The 20,941-nt window shown below is 44.2% G+C and overlaps 1 protein-coding gene across 1 annotated transcript; it reads left to right on the plus strand.

Annotated features, from left to right (window-relative positions):
* Positions 1 to 1,879: 1,879 nt before the first annotated feature.
* MSL2 (MSL complex subunit 2) lies at positions 1,880 to 19,867 on the plus strand. Its single transcript, XM_068421262.1, has 2 exons — positions 1,880 to 2,204; positions 16,297 to 19,867. Exons 1-2 carry the CDS (start codon positions 2,063 to 2,065, stop codon positions 17,892 to 17,894), a joined length of 1,740 nt encoding a protein of 579 aa, XP_068277363.1. The 5' UTR covers positions 1,880 to 2,062; the 3' UTR covers positions 17,895 to 19,867.
* The last annotated feature ends 1,074 nt before the right edge of the window (positions 19,868 to 20,941 follow it).

Below are 20,941 nucleotides of genomic sequence, written 5' to 3' on the forward strand. Positions count from 1 at the left end.
TACAGAAGTGCTAAATGTGTATTTGGCGTCAAGACCCAAATTCCTGTATTTTGTATGCACACTCATTTTGAGTTGGGCTGGAAAGATAAGGGGATGTATGAAGAGACCAAGGAACAGAAAGATACAGGTGGAACTCGTGATTAGTTTAACATGGGCAACTCTAGGTGAACACAGAGAGGGACAAGTAGGAAAAAGGAGAGGTTCTATCAGACAGTTCCCCAAAAGGCCAAACAGAGAAGCAGGGAGAGGGCTGCCTTGATGGCACTGGCAGTGTTGCAACATAGGATCTGGAAGTGTGTGGAATGGCCTTAGTAGTGCTTACAGTGAAAATGTCAGAAGTTCCCTCCATATGTCCCCAGTGATCTTAAACCTGGAGAAGGTAAAAAACACCCTCCTGTGCCCATGTCTTGGTCATACCTGCCCCAAGCCTGTGGATCCACTGCTCTGTTATACTTCGGGGTCTCCAGAGCGCAGGTATGGGCAGTGAGAACACGTGTGACAAACTTCCATCTACACAGCCGTGTGTGGGCAGCTGGTGTCTGCTGGGGCATCCAGGCCGCCTCTGAGAAGGGTGTGCTCTGCAGCTCCTGTGCCACAGCTTCCAACTACCTCTCAGGCCCTGCAGCTCTCTCACTTTGAAGGCAGACACGCTGGACTCGCTCCATGCTGGGTGGGAGGGGGCCAAGTTGGTACCCCGGAGTACTCAAGCCCAGACGGAAGCCTGAAGTACTTGACAGGCCTGGCTGCAGGTTCCAGGGCAGCTTAAGGCAGAGGCGGGGTCCGATTCTTCTGCCTGAGAGATGAGCGGAGGCGCTCGCCATGACAGGAGCACGAAGCTCCGCCGGTGCCCAGCCGCTCTGGAGGCAGGGCCGCCCGTGAGGCGGAGGCCCCGAGCGCGGGGAAAGCCTCAACGCCCCGGGCACGGCGCAGCCAACCCGCCGGAGGGGGCCCTGCCGCCAGCCGACCCCGCCCGCCTGCTGAGGGAGCGGCGGCCCGTCCTCCGCGGAGCGGGCGCGGGCGCTGCCGCCGTGGCGGCCGCGCTGAGGCGAGGCGGTCGCTGCAGCGCGCGCCCTCTCCCTCAGGCCGCCGCGCGCCTTTTCCCTCAGGCCGCCGCGCGCCCCCTCCCTCAGGCCGGCGGCGCGCGCCCTCCCCCTCAGGCCGCCGCGCGCCCTTTCCTTCAGGCCGGCGCGCGCCCCCTCCCTCAGGCCGCCGCGCGCCCAGGCCGAGGGCGAGAGGGCGGCCCCGCTCCCTGCGCCGGCGCGCCCGGGCCCCGCTAGAGGACGCTGCGCTCCCCCCCACCCCGCGCCGCGGGATGCCCCCCCCCCCGCTGCGGGGCGGGAAGCGGCCGCGGGCGCGCATGCGCAGTGGCGGGCGCTAGACGGCAGCGGCGATGGCTCCGCAGTGACGGCTGGATCTAACGGTTGCTATTGACATTGCGGCGCGGATCGGGCGGCGGATCCTGCCCCGCGAGCGGCGCCCGTGCCCGCGGCCGCGCAGCCAGCAGCCACCGGTCCCGCGGAGGAGGCCGCGGCGGCGCCGCGGTGATGCGGCCGCGCTGAGGCCCAGGTGCATCCGCCTCCCTCCCCCGCCGCCCGGATCGGGCAGCGCGGCCCGGCCCGCCGCCGCCCTGAGCTGGCTTCGCGGTTCCTCCCTGCGGCCGCCGCCATGCCGGGCCGCCGCTGAGGCGCGGCCCGCAGCGGCCGAGGAAGCGTCCGCTCGGAGAGGAGCAGGGCCCGGGGGAGGGCGGCCCGGCATGGCCCGCAGCCTGGAGTAGCGCCGCCGCCTCCCTGCTCTGTGCGGCTGCGGGCGGGCCGAGGCCGCTTGCTCGGGAGCGAGGCCCCGCTGGAGGCGGAGGAGGAGCCAGCGCGGCCCCTCTGACAGGGCCGCCGGGCCGCCGCGGCCTCCGCGCTGCCGCCGCCGCCGCCGCGCGGCTCCAGGTGGCCCCGGACCAAGGTGACACCCGGCCTGCCCCCGCCCCGGGGCCACCTGCCCCCTCGGCCGGCACGGACTCGGCGCCGCGCTTTCTTCTCACCCCGGAGCCGGCGGCGTGCGAGCGGCTGCGATGAACCCGGTGAATGCCACTGCTCTCTACGTTTCAGCGAGCCGCCTGGTGCTCAACTACGACCCTGGGGATCCCCAGTCCTTTACCGAGATTAACAAGCTCCTGCCCTACTTCAGGCAGTCCCTCTCCTGCTGCGTTTGCGGTGAGGATCTTTCTTTTGTTCCCTGCACAATAAGCCCCCCCCCCCCCCCCCCCCCGCCCCCTCCCCGGGGCACGGCGCTGCGGGGCGGCCCTGGGCCGCGCTGCCCCGGTGGGCTGCCCTCGCCCCGGCACGGCCGCCCCGGGGAACGCCGCGGGACGCCTCTCCCCCCGCCTTGGACCCGGCCCCGAGAGCCGGGCGCCCGCACGGAACCGGCCCGGGAGGAAACTTTTTCTCAGCCTTTGGCCGCGGAGCCGCCCCGCACCCGCGGAGCCACTCGCCTCCGGGAGGGCCGCGGAGCCCACGTGGGAGGCGGGCGGGGGGCGCGGTGGTTGTGCAAGTTGGGAAAGGGGGAGTGGAAATAGAAATATTCTTCGGGTTATAGACTCGCCCGCACCCCCCACCCTGCAAAAACCAACCCGGAGTGGGGGGAAATGTGCAGGTAATACTGGGCAGAAAGAGAGCAGGGCGTTAGGGGTTGTGTATTTAATAGCCCGGCGAGCTGCACAGAAAATACGGTGCTGTTTTTGTTGAGGAGACTCTGTTTTGCCCAAAACGCAACACTTTTTTATTGTGGTGCCTGTATTTCTTAAAGGGTATGGTAGTTATTAGTGGAATACCCTGGTGTAGTGGAGTTAATTGCTTTAAAGAAGTGATGACTAAGAGCAAGTGTGGTAAAAGATACTCAAAACAATATGCAGACCATAGAGGCAGGGAAATAAGAAGTTTTTACTCCCCCCGCCTTGAAACGTAAAGAACAAAAAAGTAACTCAGATTGAAAGCCAGGAATTTTAAGCACAGAGAAACAATGTTTAGATATTTTTTTTTTGTGCATAGCAGATAATTGTACTATAACAATAATAACCATAAAAAGCAAATAGGCTGAAATTCTGCTAGGATTTCCCTGCTTCCTCTCCCCCCCCCAAAAAAAAGAGCATTTTGCATTTTGTGGGCAAAGGCAGACATCTGGAATTTCAGTATTACAGTCTGGGGGGCGTTGGGAAGGAATTGCATTCTGCTGTGTTTATGAAGTGGGGGCACATGTCTGTTCCTGGTAGGAAGCTCGGGAATAAGCTGTCAACCTTTCTTGAACTTTCCCCGGTTGATTAATTTTGTTAATTCTCCTTTTTTTTTTTTTTCCCCCCCTCTGGTAGTTTTAAGTCCTGGCCCTGTGTGTGTTTGTGTTCTCTTAACAGAGTGGACTTACGTCCACTGCATTTGCATGTGTTTATCTTTACTAATGTGTGTGGTCACACTACGATTTAATTGAATTACTGGGGTTTATAAAGTTAAATATTGTATTTATTTACAGGATCAGGATTTCAGCCGTTGAGGCTGCTAAACTAGTGTTGGATGCTGCCTATCCTGGAGCTCTTGGCTCCTCCCACTTAAAGTCTTAGAAAATAGAGATCTGTTTGTACTGGGAAAGAGGGAGCCTGTTCCCAGGATCACTGCAGCGTCATTTCCTGAAATAATTTGTCTAAGGTTTTTTTTTCTCACGTAACCCTGATGTCAGTACCGATGCACCTCTGCTCTTTCTCTCTTGATTATTACTGTAGGCCCTGTTAATTCCAGTCCCTAACTGTGCTTTTTTCCATAACTCCTTGCTTTTGGTCAATCATCAGACTGCTTTTGCCTAAAAATATGCTAATATTTTTCTGGGGTTTTTTTTTGTTTTTTTTTTTCAACCATAGGGACTGTGTCTTTCTAGCTACTGTGCTATCTGGCCTCTCTGCTTTAAGACTGGTCTTCTGAAATGTGTTTTTTGTACTCCTTGCCTTGACTTCTTCCCTTCTTGGCCTTTTGCAATCTTATTTTTACACTCGTGCTATTGAAATCATCTATCTTTAATTTGTCCCTGCCCAAATTCCTGAGCTGTTTTCCCCCTCTTCAGCTTTTCTTGCTTGGCTTTTGTGTCACCCTCAGTTTGGTAGAGCAGACCACTCTTTTTAGTTTGTTTTCTTCGATTGACTTGTGCCTCCATGGATATTCCTACTTACAAACTACTTCTTGATGGTTCCACTTTCTCTCTTCATCCCTTATTTTCTTTGAATTTTACGGTTACTGCTTTGGTTTTTATTTTTTGTCTGCTGTGGCTAGCTTTCAGATAACTGTAGCTGCTGTTTGTTTCGCATTATTTTGTCTACGAGTGATTCCCCAGTATTCTCTCTCTGTGTCTTGGGCTCCTGTTTGTGGCGTGGTGGCATGCAGAGGCCTCAGGAAATACCAGGCTCTTTGTGAAGCCGTACAGTAAAATACAGTTTCTGTCCTGCAGAGTTTGTAAAGTGCCTTTCCTGAACCTGCAGGCAGTTAGTCATGGGAGAGTGGTCCTGCCCGATAGAAAACCCTCTGCTCTGGTGTTGACCAGCAGTCATAAATCTTCAGCTCAGACTGGTAAAGGCAAATCGACCTTCTTTTTCTCGTTTGCTTTTTGTGTTCCTTTTCTCCCACTTCTCTCATGGGTGAATCTTGGTGCCTCTTTCTCTCTTTGGCCCTCTGACCTTGCTATGATGTTTTAAAAATACTTTTCTTCCTTTGCACACGTTAGTGCTAAGAGCTGTTATACCTTCTGCATATTTAAGGTCATTTAAAGCCTATCCAACTGTCAAAACCTTTTTAACTTTAGTGTTTTAAAAGGTAAAGTTTTAAGTACTGAAGTAAAGATTGCGTTTGTGAGAGGTCATGATCACAAGAGTGCTATGACCACCCAAAACTTCACAGTGTGGGTTTCAAAAAAATATTTAAAAGCTTTTCAGGTGCTCACTTCTTTCTACCCTGTTTGTCTGTTTAGACCCTGAGATCCAAGTATCTGGGTATGGGTTCATGGCCATGGCACTTTGTCTGGTACTTCCCTCACACAGATCTCGGCAGAATGTGGTCTTGACTGGACATGTTTAAAAATCATGCTTTGGAGAAGTGCTGCGTGAATTATCAGTAACACAAAATCCCTTACACTTGGTTAAAGTCCCAAGTGTTGGACTTGTAGGACTTCCCTGGGGAAATCACTCCCCAAATTAGCGCTCGTTATGTCATCAGCCTTTCCTCAGTGTTTAATCTCTCCGAATGCATTCTGTAACGCTTTGTTATGCTGTAGGTGTTAATTCCGCAGTGAAGATTGTTCCTTTAATTTTAGAGAATTGTTTTTAGAAGCAGTTAGTGACAGCTATATAAATCAACTAACAGTATTGTCCTTTCACTATTTTCTCAATGCATAAGGCAACTCATTTGCTTTTGATCTGATAGTCTTTGAAACCAGCTCACATAGTAGGGGCGGCAGAAGTGTTTGGACCCACATAATTATGAAATTCTAATTAAAGCTCTGATTTTAGATTCCGATTGGCACACGTGAAGTTCCATCAGTAGAAAGTCATAATGTAAATACAGCATGCTGTTGTAAGTCAGCTAAATCTGTTCTAGGTGGATTTGAGGTCTCTGTCTTACCTAATGGGTTATAAAGGTTAAATTATGGTGATGGTACGGCGGTGTGTTTCTAGGATTTAAGTGTGATCATGTGACAGTTTCCTAGACAGTGTTGTCGGTAATGTATCATCCTTTTACAGGGATGTATAAGGTGGTATTTCCTAGAGCTTTTAAAACTTAAAAATAACTACTCCTGAGTGTGCATTAGACAGAAGGTTTGTGCCTTACGTGTTTTGAGGATGTGAAATCTGAGTTTCAGTTTCTGTCTCTGGACTAAAGTGATTATTATTAAATTGCATGTGAATACCACATTTAACTTAAAAGTAGTTTAGTAGAATTTATGCAACAAACTATTATGTTTCAAAAGTACTGCCTGTTGGGATAAAATCTTCTTAAAAGTGGCTTTCTCTGTTTCGAATACCATGTAGGTTACTACAGGTCATTCAAAGGTTTGGTTGGCTTTTCAGCACTAACAGCCCTTTTTGAAATTCAGTTAAAATGCCTGTAAGAGACAGATTGCCAGTCAGATCAGCCTAGCTTTTGATCCGTGGAAAACTTCATCCTGGAATATCTGAAAGATATTTAAAAGGTGTGTGAAAGATTGTTGTTGCTGATTTAGAGTGTGAAAGTGCTTGAAAGGTTGCATGGCTTTAGGACACCAGCAGGAACTCAGCTGTAGCTTGTGCTGGAGAACTACTTTATAAGAATATAGTTCTTGCCTTAAACATCCTGTAATCTAAGGGGATGTGAGACAACGTGTGGTTTAGGGGAGATTAAGGGGTGGGAAGGAACAAAGAAACAACGTGACACTACTGACCGGTACCTTCCACAGCTCCCATCAAGTGTTTTGAGATAGCTCTTGATAATTTTAGTTAGAGGGTTGAAGGCTAAATAGTAAAGTAGCATTATGGAAGTAACTCCCAAGCACGGGGAATGGCATGGATTACCAAAAAAATAAAACTGTTGGCTTTTTATTTTCGTATAGGGATGTTATTTTCATTCTGCTCTTGTGTAAAGTATTAGCCTATTTTTTGAAAGTTATTCTATACTGTGAATATAAGTTGAGTCTTATGGAACTCATTCTGCTAGGTAGGTCTGAAATTTCTCCATAGTAGGTGGTATATTGAATTGTGTAAAATTTTCCGTCTTGTCCATGTTGTTGGGACCTGTGAAGGCTTCTCCTCTTCTTCGTTGCCCCTCGCTGAGCTAATTCTCCACTGCTTCTGCAGTCTGACTGCTTCCCCCCTACGCCAGTGTGTGGTGTGACCTCCTCCAGACCCCTTCTCTGTAGCTCTTAGTGGCATCATTATGGATCCCAAGTAGAGCTTATTACTTTAGGCTATACTTTGTCATTGGGAAATTGTGAATTAGACCTGTATAATTTCATTAAACTTTCACATGAAAATTTCTACAAATATCTAAGGGAAGAAGCACCACAAGCAAGTGGAATGCAAGTGAATTACAGCTCTAGAGTAAGCAAAGTCTTTTTTTCAGTGATGGTATTGAGATAATCTGAGGCATGCAGCAGTTGCGTGATGTCCTTCAGAGAAAAGAAGATAGTTGGGTGACATCTAAATAGATCTAAACTTTCTAGAAAATTTGATTTCCAGTCACAGAGATGGAAGAAGGAAGAAGAAACAAATTCCCACTACTAATAAAACTTAATTATATGCATGATACTGGATTTTCTGTTTGGGATATGAGCCGTGACTAAGTGACTTAAGCCTGGACATCAGAGTTTTGAAGTGAAAAGGTATATTTAACTTTTGTGATGGAAGAGTTCAGCCTAGAACTCTAATTTCTTGCCCATTCTCTGTAGATTAAGGAGAGTGAAGGCTGATTCATGATTTGTGTTGCCAGATCAGAGTTGTCTTTTATGTTTGAAAAGTGATCTGCATTGGTGCCTTTTTTTTAGGTATTTTTTCATTGACATTTTCTTCGTTCCTCCATTTTCAATGATGAAAAATACTGTCCGGCTATCACATATTGGTAGTTTTTAAAAGTATGTTATTTTCCCCTTAAAAATTACATGAATGATTCCCCTTAAAAATTACATGAATGGTTGCCAAAATACTTCTGAATTTCTGAAGAATGTGCAAAATAACCAGAATCTCTGAAATAACCATCTGGGAGCATGGACTATGGGACTAAGTATGTATCAAATACCTCCCTGCTGCAGGTAATCTTTTTCTTCTTGTTTTGGAGATAACCAGCATGGGCAGTTGCCTATAAAATGTCCACTCACACATCTCTGAATACACCAACTTTTAGCCAAGAACATGTTGGATGATTTCTCTTCCTCTTAAAATCTCCTTACTTAAATTCACTGTTTCCCTTTCCTGTTTTGAAACCCTGCGCGTGACTCCTGGGAGAACTGCTTTTTCAAGGTTGTCTGCATTGTACTGCATGTGTTTTGATAACATAAAGTTCCACCAGTTGAATTTAAATTGGTTTCTAAACTAAAAATACTCCTCTGTCTTAGAACCAAATTGAGGAGTGGGAAGAGAAGTAATTGTGGTTTCCACCTTACAGCTGGTTGATACTGGGCTTAAAAAAGCAGGTTGCAAAGTGAAGATTGCAGTGTTGTCTTCTGATGGGCTTTGAGATGAGAGTGTGTTTCTCATTGAGGCAATGGGAGATGATGGATGGGTTGTGATGGTCGCCTGATACTGATGAAACCGATTGCGTTTCAGAGTGTTTAAAGAGAAGTTAATATGTTGCCAAGAGGCATCTTTATTGGGACAGCTTAGTTGTCCAGGTCTATGGACACAGTGTGTTCAAACACAGATTTCTTTGGTTTTGTTTTCTTCCTATGTTATGGTTTACAGATTAGTTTGACTAAATATGGAGTAAGCAGTTGCTGGATATTATTGGAGTTTTGTGTGAGGCCAGTGAAGATTCTTTGCATCTAGGATATGACTTGAGAAATAATGCACCGCACAACCTTTGTTGAGCACTGTGCTTTCCAGACAGTAAAGATTTCCCTGCTCTTATGGAGGAATTACTTTGAAGTCCTTCAGTGATGTAATTTGTTATTCTCTGTCTCCTGAGCCTTGCAGTCCTGGCACAGGGCTTGCTCCTTCTCCAGTGGGCTTGAAGAGCACAGTTTACTTTAAGAGTGCGTGGTTAATCTTGATGGCATGAGCATTTTTGGTGGGGAAAAGTAGTTTTCATTTCTTCTTTGTTTGTGATAAATATATTTAACTTGATCTGTAACTTTCAAAGCAAGTTTTAACTCTTTTGAGTGTTTATTCTGCATAGAAACATGGTATACCTACAGGAGAAATGTTAACTTTGCCATTTAAACCCTCTTAAAATACAGGAACCTTGACTTCTGGAAGACATTGTTACATGAAAATTTTCCATTGGATAGTGAAAAAGATGAATTACTTATCTTTTTAAAGCCTGTTCATTACAAAGTTTGAACTTTGCCACCTAGTTTGTTAAAAATGCATTTATAATTTTTCCAGTCATTGATTTTGTAAACACAAAGACTTTCAAGCAGAAATATAACTTTGACATAGGACTTGGTAAAATCTGTCCTGTTGTTTATTATGCAGCGGGTGGAGTCAGAGAACAAAGCAGTCCCTTCTACAGTTAAAATGCAATTTGTTGTCATATTTCTGTTTTTTTCTTGAAGTTTAGCTAAAGAGGTTGACTGTATTTCTCCAAATACGCAGAAAAATAGTATAACTGTATTCTTATCATGGTTAATTTGGGTTCCCATGGTGTTCAGACAAAAATAGTGCATTTTTTTATTTTTCCGAAGAGTTATACAATCATTAATTCTTCAGTCACAAGCATCCCTATATGAGCATAATAATTTCTGTAGCTAATTTTTCATAGTTGTTTGTTGATGGAGGATGCTCTGAAGTATTCAGCAGCCAGCAGAATGTTTTATCTGATAAAAATTTGAACTAAGATTTTTTTTTTTTTTAAATGCGTTTTTGTGTCTCCCTCATGTTCCCATTTCACCTGACGGGGAATCTGTCGATGCTTGTGAATGTTGTTGGACAAATTCTAGCAGCACTGTGGTTGTAGTTGTGGTGATCTACGAGCAATGTGGTATTTTCAGAAAGAAATTCTGTCATTTAGTTCAGAAGTGTAAACTCTTACTTACTGTTTCAGATCTGGAAAAGGGTTGTGTGCTGAAATCCTTGGTCATTTTTTTTCTATTTCTACTACTTGGCTGAATGAAAATCACTTTTTCTGTCTACAAAACCTTGTCTCACAAAAACCATTAAAGGATAAGAGTTGTCATTGTGAACTCCTCTGTGAATCCGTGTTTTGTAGATATAGGTTCAAAGTTTTGTGCTAGTAATATCACAGGCGAGTCTTGCGTCTTTGTGCCTCTCAGCCAAGAGTGTGGTAGCTACAAATGGTGAGTTGTTTTCTGAGCGCCGGGAAGGGGGTGTAGGATACCTGGGTGATAGGCGGCACCTCGGCCAGGTGATCCAGTTGGTTTCTGTGTGATGGGAAACGTTGCCAAACATTATTCTAACTGGGACAGTTTGTCAGGGCAGGGGTAGGACAACCCTCCGTCTGGTGAATCTGCCTCTTGACCTCGGTGCGGTATTTGTGGAATTTATCAACCAGCCAGTGGTTGAAGCCACCGTCTTGAGTGTATGGTTTGGAAGGGGTTTATGGTAGGGCTTGGCATCTGTGAAGGAGACAGTTCGCTGTTGTCTTGTCCTTGGCAGTTGTCCCTTGCACTTCTCTTGAAGTTTCTCTGGGTTTGAGTGTATTTAGTTATCTTCTAGGAAGTATCCAGATCTTTCACCCATATAAAACAGATCTTACACATTTGATTTATTTTTCTGCAGATGGTTAACAGACCTTTTCATTGCTTACAATGTGCCTGCCTATCGTCAAATAGTTTTGCAAATACTGCTTTTAGGTTTTTTATCAAACTCTGAAAATGCTACTGCTTTTGTGATGGTATTTTTCTGTTGCATGTTTTGCTTTGAAACCTCCTTGAGCTACTTCAGTCGGATCTAGCTGTAATTTCTTAGATGAAAAGATGCTGCGTGGGGTTGAGGAAGGGAGCGGTGCAGGGAAGGTGGTGGGGGGCCAAGCCTTTTCCTTTTAGAGGCTGCTTCAGCTGAAGTGCTTGAGCTGCAGGGAGATGGGTAGCTGAACTTCAGAAAGCCTCTATCAAGGGCTATCACCAGCCGGTGAGAACTAGCTCCCATCCTTCAGGAGGTGGGTAACTCTGAAGCTTGAACGTAGCGCTTTGTTAAAGCTTACTGCCTGTTGCTGATTATTGTAGTATAAACAATCAGATCATGTTTAATCCAGAAATGAAAATGCTGGAAGTGCAGCAGTCCAACTGTTAAATCTCCAGCTTCTGGTTATTACTTTGAGGTGCTTGTCATATATTAATTTGAAGTGTAACACAGAAGTATTTGTGTGCTTCAGCAGATTGATTAGAGCTTCCTGGTTTTTTAAACTTGCTAGATTCACAGAGCTGTAGAATTTCTGACTAATCCAGAGTTCACAGAAGCTTTTTGTAATACTTGGTTTAAAAATGCCATCATAGTCATTGTATTGTTCGATGTTAAGAGAGTAACTGGTGCGGGTGAGCTTTCTTCTCCCCTTCTTCAGGGATGCCAGCCCTGCTTCTGCGTGCGTAGCAGGTAGGAGGCCAGTGAAGGGAGCGGAGGGCTGGGATGTGGAGCTTTCCCCTTGCTTGCTGGGTGCTGTAAAACCAGGTGATAAATTCTGGTGATACGAATGCAATCAAGGTTTAAAGACTTTTGTTTTGGCAGACAGATGTTGTTGGAGATTAACCCCAGTGATACATTTATTTATACTTGTAACAAAATTTGATGTCATATTTTTTTCTAGTTTACTTCATCAAATTAAGATTTAATAGTTACATCATTCTTAAGACTTTGAGTTGTTAAAAAAGGCAATATATAAAGTTTCAGTAGGCTTTTCCAAGGGTGCTAAAGTAGCTACTAGTGTTTAACCCCTTTTCTCGGGCATTATATTTCTGCCTTTGCTGAGGATAGATGAGGATGGAAGGAGGTGACCCCTTTCGATTCCAGTCTTTCTTCTCACCGAAGTTCATCCATTTGGAGCACATACACACCCAACAATTGCTTTGATTCCCAATTCTTCTCCCTTTGGTCTCTGAGATACAATTTGCAGATGCTTCCCCTCTTCCTGCAGCTGCAAAGTAATGCTCATTAAGGAACACAATAGGAAGTATTCCTTGTGGTTTAAATGACCTCCCTCCTGGTAGCAGCCTTTCCAGGACAGCTGGGAGGTTTTGTAAATAATATATTAAAAGTATTTCCTCTGTATATGCAGCTTATTAAATGTAAGTGCTCATATTAATGGAGATGTTTAGTAAACCTTTCTGAAAGTAGGAGAGTTAAGAGATGATGTTTAGGGAAAGCCTCTTATTGGAGGCTTTATAAGAACATGATTTTGCTTTTGGTGTATTAATATACCCCTTGCAAAAGAGGGTGAGAAAAGACAAGGCAAAGTTTAGTAATACCAAGCTATTTAGGGTAGTAAAAATGAAGGACTGCATTGAGTAATCATGGAAGGATCTTATGCAGATGAATGACTGCGCAATATAATGACAAATTAATAAATATTAAATTATAAACATGGAAAAAGATTAACTTCTCAGAGCCCACCATTTTTATATCTTGCACATCTATATAAATTTGTAAATTTATAGAAAGTGGTAGAGCTGATGGCTACCAACCAAAAGCAAGATCTTGGCCTTGTGATAGAAAACTCTGTGAGATTATCAGCTCAGTACTGAGTATCAATCAAAAAAAGCAAAGCAAATGCTAAAAATCAGGACAGGAATAGAGAATAAAGTGGAGAGCTTTATTATGGCACTCCATAAAGCTGTGGTTCGCCCATATCTTACAGCATTGCAGTTGTGGTCCCCCAATCTCAAAAAAGAGCTGTGGAAGAGTTAGGAGAAGGGTGACCCAACATAAGGAACAACTTCTTTGCAGTCTGGAAAAGAGACAACTTTGGAGGGTTACGTGGTAGATGTCTATAAAACCACAAGGAGCGTGGAAGAGCAGGATAGGGATTGACTTGCCTCATCCAACACAAGAACCAGAGATGGTCAAGTGAAACTAGTAAGAGTAATGCTCAAACCAAAAAGGTCATTCTCAGCACAACAGATAGTTGACCAGGGAACTTCTTGTCCAAGCCCGTTGTGACTGATTACATTTTAAATAGTTGAAGAGGAGATGAGGCAAGCCTGAGAGTATCTGAGGGTTACTGAGTGCGTGGAAACCCACCTCCCATGAGAAGTACCCACTTAGTGCCATGGTCCAGTTGACGTGGTGGTGTCAGGGCAGTGGTTGGACTCGATGATCCCAGAGGTCTCTTCCAACCTGACTGATTCTGTGAAGTATCTAACTCGGTATGGTTATTCTTAGGCATTTGAGGATGGGCTAGGTAACATGTCGGAATCCTTCCCAGATCTATTTTCTTGGTGGAGTTTATAAACTTAATCTGGGAAGATCTGGTAATTTGCAGCATCAAGTGAGTGTTATGCCTTGGGAGCCTGTACAGTTCAGCAGTTTGGGACATCCCAAAGCTTAGTACCTCCTGATTCTGGGTAGCAGCTCAGATGTTGTCTTTGTGGGACAGTGTTGCTGACTTAATACCATTCCCCGAGGATTAAAAGTAATGAAACTTAATTTTCTGTGCATTTGCATCTCATGGTTGACTTTTTTTTTTTTTTAGCTTAGCAATACTACAGCTGAAGAGAGTGATAGGTGCCACAGAATCCATATGAGAGAGAAACTTTGACTGAAGAATGAATATTCAATGAGATATGAAAATATTCCCACAGCTCAGACATTCCTAATGTCTCTCCTGTGTAGGTTGCCCAGCATTTACTGAGGGTAGAACTCACTCTGCTCTTCCCTTCAGTGAGAGCATGGGAAGTGTTTTGTCCGTCCATCTATTTTTTTTTTTCCTCAAATCTTTTGGAAATTTAAATTTTTCAGTATCCTCTTTTAGCATTCGTACCCATTCAACAGTTTCAGCCAAATCTATTTTGGGAGAAATAAAATGCACAGTTGGTGGTGACTTTTTTTAAAAAATCTAATTAAAAGTTAAATTGGTATATTGTTTAATTGGTTCCATCTCTGAAGTATTTTAGTGCTTCATAATCTGTAAAGCATTGATCACTGTAACTCAATCATCGTGAGCAGCAAAAAGAGGCTAAAGATGGACCAAGGAGCGCGCCCAGCTGCTTTGTTTCACTGGGCATTAATGCTGGTGGGCTGCTGGTCCTGGAAGCGCCGTGGATGTGTGTAGTTGTACGATGGCTTCTGAAGTCTCAAAGCATTAAATGAGCGAGTGTGAGGTGTGTTTGCGTCCTGCACTGGTCCTGGCATGGCTCTCTGCTGGTCCTGTGGGAAAGACTCAAGGTCCAGAAGAGACGGACAGTTGTTGTGAACTCTTCCTGCTGATGGACATGACTTCTGAGACTAGCTGATGGGATTTAAAGCTGCTTTTGTTTCTCCCCATGGGAGTTAGGGACTTTTCTCACAAAATCAAATCCAATCTTAGGACCACAATGGACATCTTTGCCTGCATTGCTGTTTATGTAGTGTCATTTAAAGGGAATTTTAAAAAAAAATTCCACTGCAGGTTGGATTGTGTGACTTCATGATCCATCTGTTGGCTTTACATCTTCACTGCTTAACTTGAGGAGTGTTTTGCTGTTGTCTTCTCATGGTGGGGTCTTGTGGAGTCACCCTTCCTCAGTCAGCCCTTCCTCGTTAGGTTAGCAAAGAGAAGTTAAATAGCTCATCTCTGACTGGGAAGTGCATTTCCAGTCAAGCAGAGCTGTAATTGTGATTTGAACCTTTCTCTGTTCTACAGCATCTGCTATTCCGTGTTCCTCCTGCGTCGCTTTCAATGACCCCTGTTCAAATACTGCGCGTTTCCAGTCACGCTGTAATGTGTTGGGTAGATGTGTGCCACCTGCCAGCTTTCTAAACAATTATATTTTCTCTCAATTTATTAAAAAAATACTACAGAATGATGACTTCAGCACTGACTCTTTGTTGTTTGTTGCTCAAAAACCAGTTTACATCAGGTCACTTCTGAAAGACAGCTCAGGTGGAGGGCTGGAGCAGCCCTTTGCCAAAGCGGTACCTATCTTTATATTTGATATGATTTTTTAATCTCAGTCTGGTTTAATATATGCACTTTGCTTTCTCTTTCCAAATTGTTTAATTTTATTCGTTTGTTCGTAACAGCGTGTTTTCACTTTGGAAGGTCTGGGTGAGAATTCACTGATGGCTGTAACTCATCCAACAAAGGCTCCTTAGGGGAGAGAGGTCTCATCAGAGCTGAAAATCTGCTGCTTGGAAAGGAGGGGAGACCTGTTGCTGTAGATGACTGTAGATATTCTGAAATTTAATTTAAGCATTAGAATATCTTCCTGGCCTAGAGCTGGCTAGAAATAGCAAAGCAATACTGTCATTTCCTGGGTATGGTTACTAGTTGGATTATTTCTAGGCAGAATTTCAGTTACCTCTGTTCTTTCATATTTTATCCTTACATGTTATTTGGTTTGTTCTTAAATAAAAACAAAATAATTCTTCCAGGCTTTTACAGTTTCGGAGATCTGGGAATATAACCTTCCAGATTGCCAGTACTGGGTGTACGAAACTTTCTGTGCTGTCAGGTGTGTTGATTCCTGTAGCAACTGATGTTTATTAGGTTTTTATTCTTAACAGTAAGATCTCAGAGAAAATCCTTTCTTCTGATTTCTTCACTCCTGCCCAGGATGTGAGCGGTTGTTGACAGTTTAAAGTATTTAAGCATCATGGCTATGACAGAACCACTATTTTAAATATTATTTCACTGATGTATGTCTGTGAACTGGAAAACCAGGAGCCACCACTCCCCAGATCATGTGAATAGTTGCCTTGTTGCACCTTCTGGTTTGGCACAAGAGTGATCTATTAGAGCAATATAGTATCTTTTTTTCCCCCCCATTTTTATTCAACTATATTACTAGGTGTTGTATTCAGTGTTTGTAAGAATTCATGTGATCCATGTAACTGTTTTTGTTGCTTGCAAAGTTACAAACTTTGCGCTTTACTCGTGGCTTTGACTGTCACAAAGCTAGGCTCTATTTTTAGTCCCAGCTAAATGAAAAGTAAAACAAAGTCTGCTGTGTTGTCTTTCCTTTTGGCATTGGTATTTCATCATTTTTACATTCCTTTTAGAGCTTCCCTCTGCTCCGTTGCCATTTGTTTTCACTTAATTTCATTAAAATCTCTGCAGTAGCTTTTAATGGGAGTTTATTGTTGCATGTTTGGTAAATTCATAGAAATCTTGTGTGTTTTTAAGTTGCAATGGAAGAAACTGGTGAGGGGACAAGGGGGATTGGTAGTGTTTTAGTTGAGAGTGTTTCTGAAGGCTGCAGCAGCACAACAAATTATGGTGTGATGGTTTTCTTCTAATTTTTTTTTTAATTTAATATTGTTTTAAAACCAGATATTGCACCTCTGAAGATTTTTACAGGCTCTTGTGTGGATGGTACATTTCCTTGTGACTTACTGAACTTTTTCAGGCAATTTTTTTTGACAGTACAAAAATTCACCCCATGCTGTCCCCGAAACCTGCCTCGAGTCCATTGTAATCTTTCTCTTTCTTTTTTCCTTAGGAAATTTGCTACAAGACCCTATTGCTCCCACCAACTCCACATGTCAGCATTATGTCTGCAAAACTTGTAAAGGCAAGAAGATGATGATGAAACCGTCATGTAGCTGGTGCAAGGACTACGAACAGTTTGAAGAGAACAAGCAGCTGAGCATCTTAGTGAACTGCTATAAGAAACTCTGCGAATACATAACGCAAACTCCACTGGCACGAGACATTATCCAAGCAGTTGATTGTTCTGCAGATCTTTTGGCTTTGCTCAAAGATGGGTCACCACTCCATGAAGAGACAGAAAAACCTTCCGATACAGCCTTGGCTTTGTGTTTGACACATTCCCCAGTACCTTCAACCTCAGAACTCACAGCTGATCCTCCAGCCAGTTTTACGTCAATACCTGAAAGCACACACAACATTGATATTCGAGGTTCTGTTATCAACGGGTTGCCCAATTGTAATGGGCTTTCGGTAGATAAACTTGGAGTGACTATTCCTTCTCCTGAGCACGCAAACACAATTGACGTCTGTAGTACTGGGGAGTATATAAAAACGGAAGATATCTCTAGCAGCCTGCAGCCTGTGTGTGATACAGTTTCTACGAGCGACTTGTGTACGACAGGCATTGACATCTGCAGTTTCAGTGAAGATATCAAACCAGGCGGCTCGCTTCTCCTTAGCGTCGAGGAGGTTCTCCGGAGCTTAGAGACCGTTTCAAATACTGAAGTCTGTGATTCTAATTTGCAGCCCAGCCTGGAAGCAAACATGACTAACGGCCCTTTCCTGCAGCTCTCTCCCCCACCTCTTAGCCATAACATTTTCATGTCCACAGATGCTTCTCCTCACGGGATCTCCTGTACAGCGGCGACGCCGAAGGTAGTTAAGTTAAACAGAAAGCGATCTCGATCAGAAAGTGACAGTGAAAAGGTTCAACCTCTGCCCATTTCCAGCATCATCTGTGGCCCAACACTGGGAGCGTCAGCTCCTGTAACAGTGAAACAGGAAAATAAAATGTCTTTGCAGCCCGTTGCGACTGTACCTAACGGAGGCACTACTCCCAAAATAAGTAAAACTGTGCTCCTGTCTAACAAAAGCATGAAAAAGAATTTAGAACACGCCCCTAAGAAATCTCACCCGAAAGCCAAACCAGGGGTGCTGAAAACAAAAGACAAAGCAAAGGAGAAAGTTCCTAGCAGTAACGTTATGCCAGGAAGCCCAACAAAAACTGTGTATAAAAAGCCACAAGAAAAGAAAGGGTGTAAATGTGGTCGTGCCACCCAAAATCCAAGTGTTCTTACATGCCGTGGCCAACGCTGCCCTTGCTATTCTAACCGCAAAGCCTGCCTTGACTGCATATGCCGTGGCTGCCAAAACTCATACATGGCTAATGGGGAGAAGAAGCTGGAGGCATTTGCAGTGCCAGAAAAGGCCTTGGAGCAGACTCGGCTTACTTTGGGCATTAATGTGACAAGCATTGCGGTGCGCAATGCCAGCACAAGCACCAGTGTAATCAATGTGACAGGGTCACCAGTAACGACGTTTTTAGCTGCCAGTACACACGATGATAAAAGTTTGGATGAAGCTATAGACATGAGATATGACTGTTGAATCTTTTCTTTCTTTTCCCTGCCATCAGTAGGGGAACTGCGACAGTTTCGAGGCAGCTATGGTTCTGTTTAACTTGCTGGAGCTCCTGCATTTAGATCACTTGTATCAAGTGTTTTTCATTGCTATGTTATGTGTATTAGTGTCTGGGAAATAGTTGCAGATAATGGAGGAGTTACCCTAAAACCGTTTTTAGTTCTTACAGCACCTCATAGTTTGAGATCAATTGCTGATGTAAATGATTTTATCACGAGGTCTGTGGCAAGGAGTATATTAACCTCATTGTACTTGGTCATGCTTTGTGCTCAGTCAAAGCTTCTGCTTAAATGTAGAAAAGTGGTATCTAGTTAGTCCATCGAAACTGTGCTAGATTATGATGTAGAAAAGTAATTATCGATTAGTTACAGTCACCATTACTAGAAAATCACCCAATATTCCTGTAGGAAATGCAGCATTGAGCTGGGGAATACAGCCTGAAAAGGGTAGATAATTTCTGACTGTGAGACTTGGTTATCTACTCTATGGAACAGTTTAAAACTAAAAAACTTCAGTAATATATTGAGAAAGCTGATAGCCCAAAAAGCAGCTCAGTCTCCAGACGAGGGTCAGGAGGATGAGTTGGTTAGATATGAACGTCACACGGCTGACTCGGATACGCCGTCCCCGTTAACACCATCACTCGCTTTTTTTGTTCTCTTGACAATTCCACAGGTGATGTTCCCGATCAGCCCTTCATGCCAGCTCCGTGTGTGTGACCTGTTACTGACTTATTTTGGCTGGGGCGAGAAAATTATTTGAAGACAAAGGCGGCTCAAGTTTTATTAGCATCATTTTCTCCCCCCCCCCCGCCGCCTTTTTTGGAGTTCCTGATGGTTTTACTACTGTTGCTTCTAGAAAAGAGAGGGGATTTTGTGGCTTACAGGAGACTCCTGGGCTGATTTTCCCCCCCTCTGCTGCCAGTCAGTGCCTGGGATACACAGAGACTTCCAGAGCAGTTCCCACAATTGGGAGTTTTGGTGGGCTGGTCAGGTTTGTACCACAACAGACCTGGGACCCATCCCCTTGAGGGTAGTTCTTCGCTGACAGGCATCTTTGGGCTGGGGCAGAGGATCGATTGCTATCTAAGGTCAAATATTTCAGATGTTTGTTAGACAGAATAAGCTATATAACTCACTCCACCCAGAATCCATCTCATTTTTCACTAGTATATTGAAAGTAGCTTTTGAAGGTCAGTGCTTCTCAACCTGGCCTGAAAGGCCCTAAAATGGAAAAATAACACCAAGTTGTCCAAGAGCTCATCTCAGAAGGTGTTAAAATGAAAGCGCCTTTGTAGGAGTCTTATGCAAAAGTGGTTTCTTTCGGCATAATCCCTAAATAAGAGTACAAGTGGAAGAATTTAGTCTTGCATTTAAGGCGTCACTGGTAGCCTAAAAAAATTAGGTTACTTTGTGAAAGCAGGAATTTCCTTTCTTTGAGTGATACAGCACAAATTAAACATGGGCTGACTAGAACACAAAACATTACCTTCTAATTTAAAAGGCGATTCCTGTTTCAACAGCATGTTAAATAGTATGTGAATTTTTTGAGTTCCTTTACTGCTTCCATCTTTCCTTTTGTTCACCCAGTGAACCCCACAGCGCTTTCTGACCTAACGTTAGGTGTCTTTTGATTTGGCACAAAGCATGTACAATGATGGTTCCTCACCTAAGAAATGAGCAAAAACCTTTGGACACAAATGACACCTCCTTTTGTTTTGTAGTGTACCATGGTGTCATTTTCTGTGAATGTGGTCAGAGCTTTTTTGTTGGTTTTGGTTTGTTTCTCCCCCCGTCTTTTTTTTTGTGGGGTGGGTAGGGTGGGGGGTTAAAGCCATAGGAAGAAAAATGTGATGTACGTGTCCAGTCTGTACTTTTTTGTTTTTGTTTTGCAAGAAGAGTTGAAAAATATTTTTGATAATGAGTAAATGGTGGAAAATGCTTCTTAGTATTCTTGTCTTTATTTGCCAACCCAAGTACCTAAGATCTGTGTTTCTTAGCCCTCATGAGATTTAACAATGTCCTATTAAAATGTATTTAGTTAAACTTGTATGTGATTTTTGTGTTGACCCAAAAGGATCCTACCATTTTCTAATTTGGTGGTTTGATGGTGACCTACTAATGTAAATCTGTTTATTAGTCCACTACGTGTAAGAAAAGTAGCCAAACCGGAGTCTTGATTTAAGGGGAGTAAACTGCACGGCATGGGTTGTTTCTGAATGCTTTTGCGGAGCTGTTAAGTTTTGCTGAGATTGTTGATGGTACGTTTATTAGGACTTTCATTAAATTAAATACATAGTACCTTTGCTCCAGAAATGTGGGAGTACTTGGCATCTTTACTATCATCTCACTGCTGCGTTAAATATGGTACCAAAAGTTGGAGAATTTAGGTCAAGTGTGTTTTGGAACAGGAGAGCCCTGATCATTAATGTACAATTGCAAATGGTAGATTCAGGTTGTTTCTAAAAACATTTCCTTTTATGCTGCCACGTTCTTGAAATGTGTATTAAAATTCAAATTGATTTAATAAATGTTAGTTTTCTAATTCTATTTTGTAACTGCTAAGGGCATCAGTGTGGCATATGTTAAACTTATTGTCTAAATACCACTTAGTCCGTTGATGACTAATTCTGTAATTGTTTAAATTAGGGTTGGCTTGGTTTGGTTTCCTTAACCTCCTGGCTAGTTGTTCTTGAATAAGCTGAGCAATGGAAAGGATCATAATGTTGCCGAAAATAATTGCAGGGGTTCGAGTTTGAAAAGCATTTGTTTCCATTTTATAGCAGTAAGAGCAGCGTACTGTTCTGGGACCTTCCAGGCTGGCTGTGGTCAGAGAGTTGAGTGAAAACTCAGTCCAGCGCAGCCCGCAGCAAGGGCTGGCTCCCCGCGGGCCGTGCGTGGGGACGCACGGGGGGATCGCTGGCGGAGAGCAGGCCCAAGGATCGTTTTTCCTCCACCTTCGCCCGGGCTGGGCTGGTGGCTGTTCCCTGGCTGTCATCGACCTGGCGTCCCTCC

This window comes from Nyctibius grandis, chromosome 32 (genome assembly GCF_013368605.1).
Source record: "Nyctibius grandis isolate bNycGra1 chromosome 32, bNycGra1.pri, whole genome shotgun sequence".
NCBI lineage: Eukaryota > Metazoa > Chordata > Aves > Nyctibiiformes > Nyctibiidae > Nyctibius > Nyctibius grandis.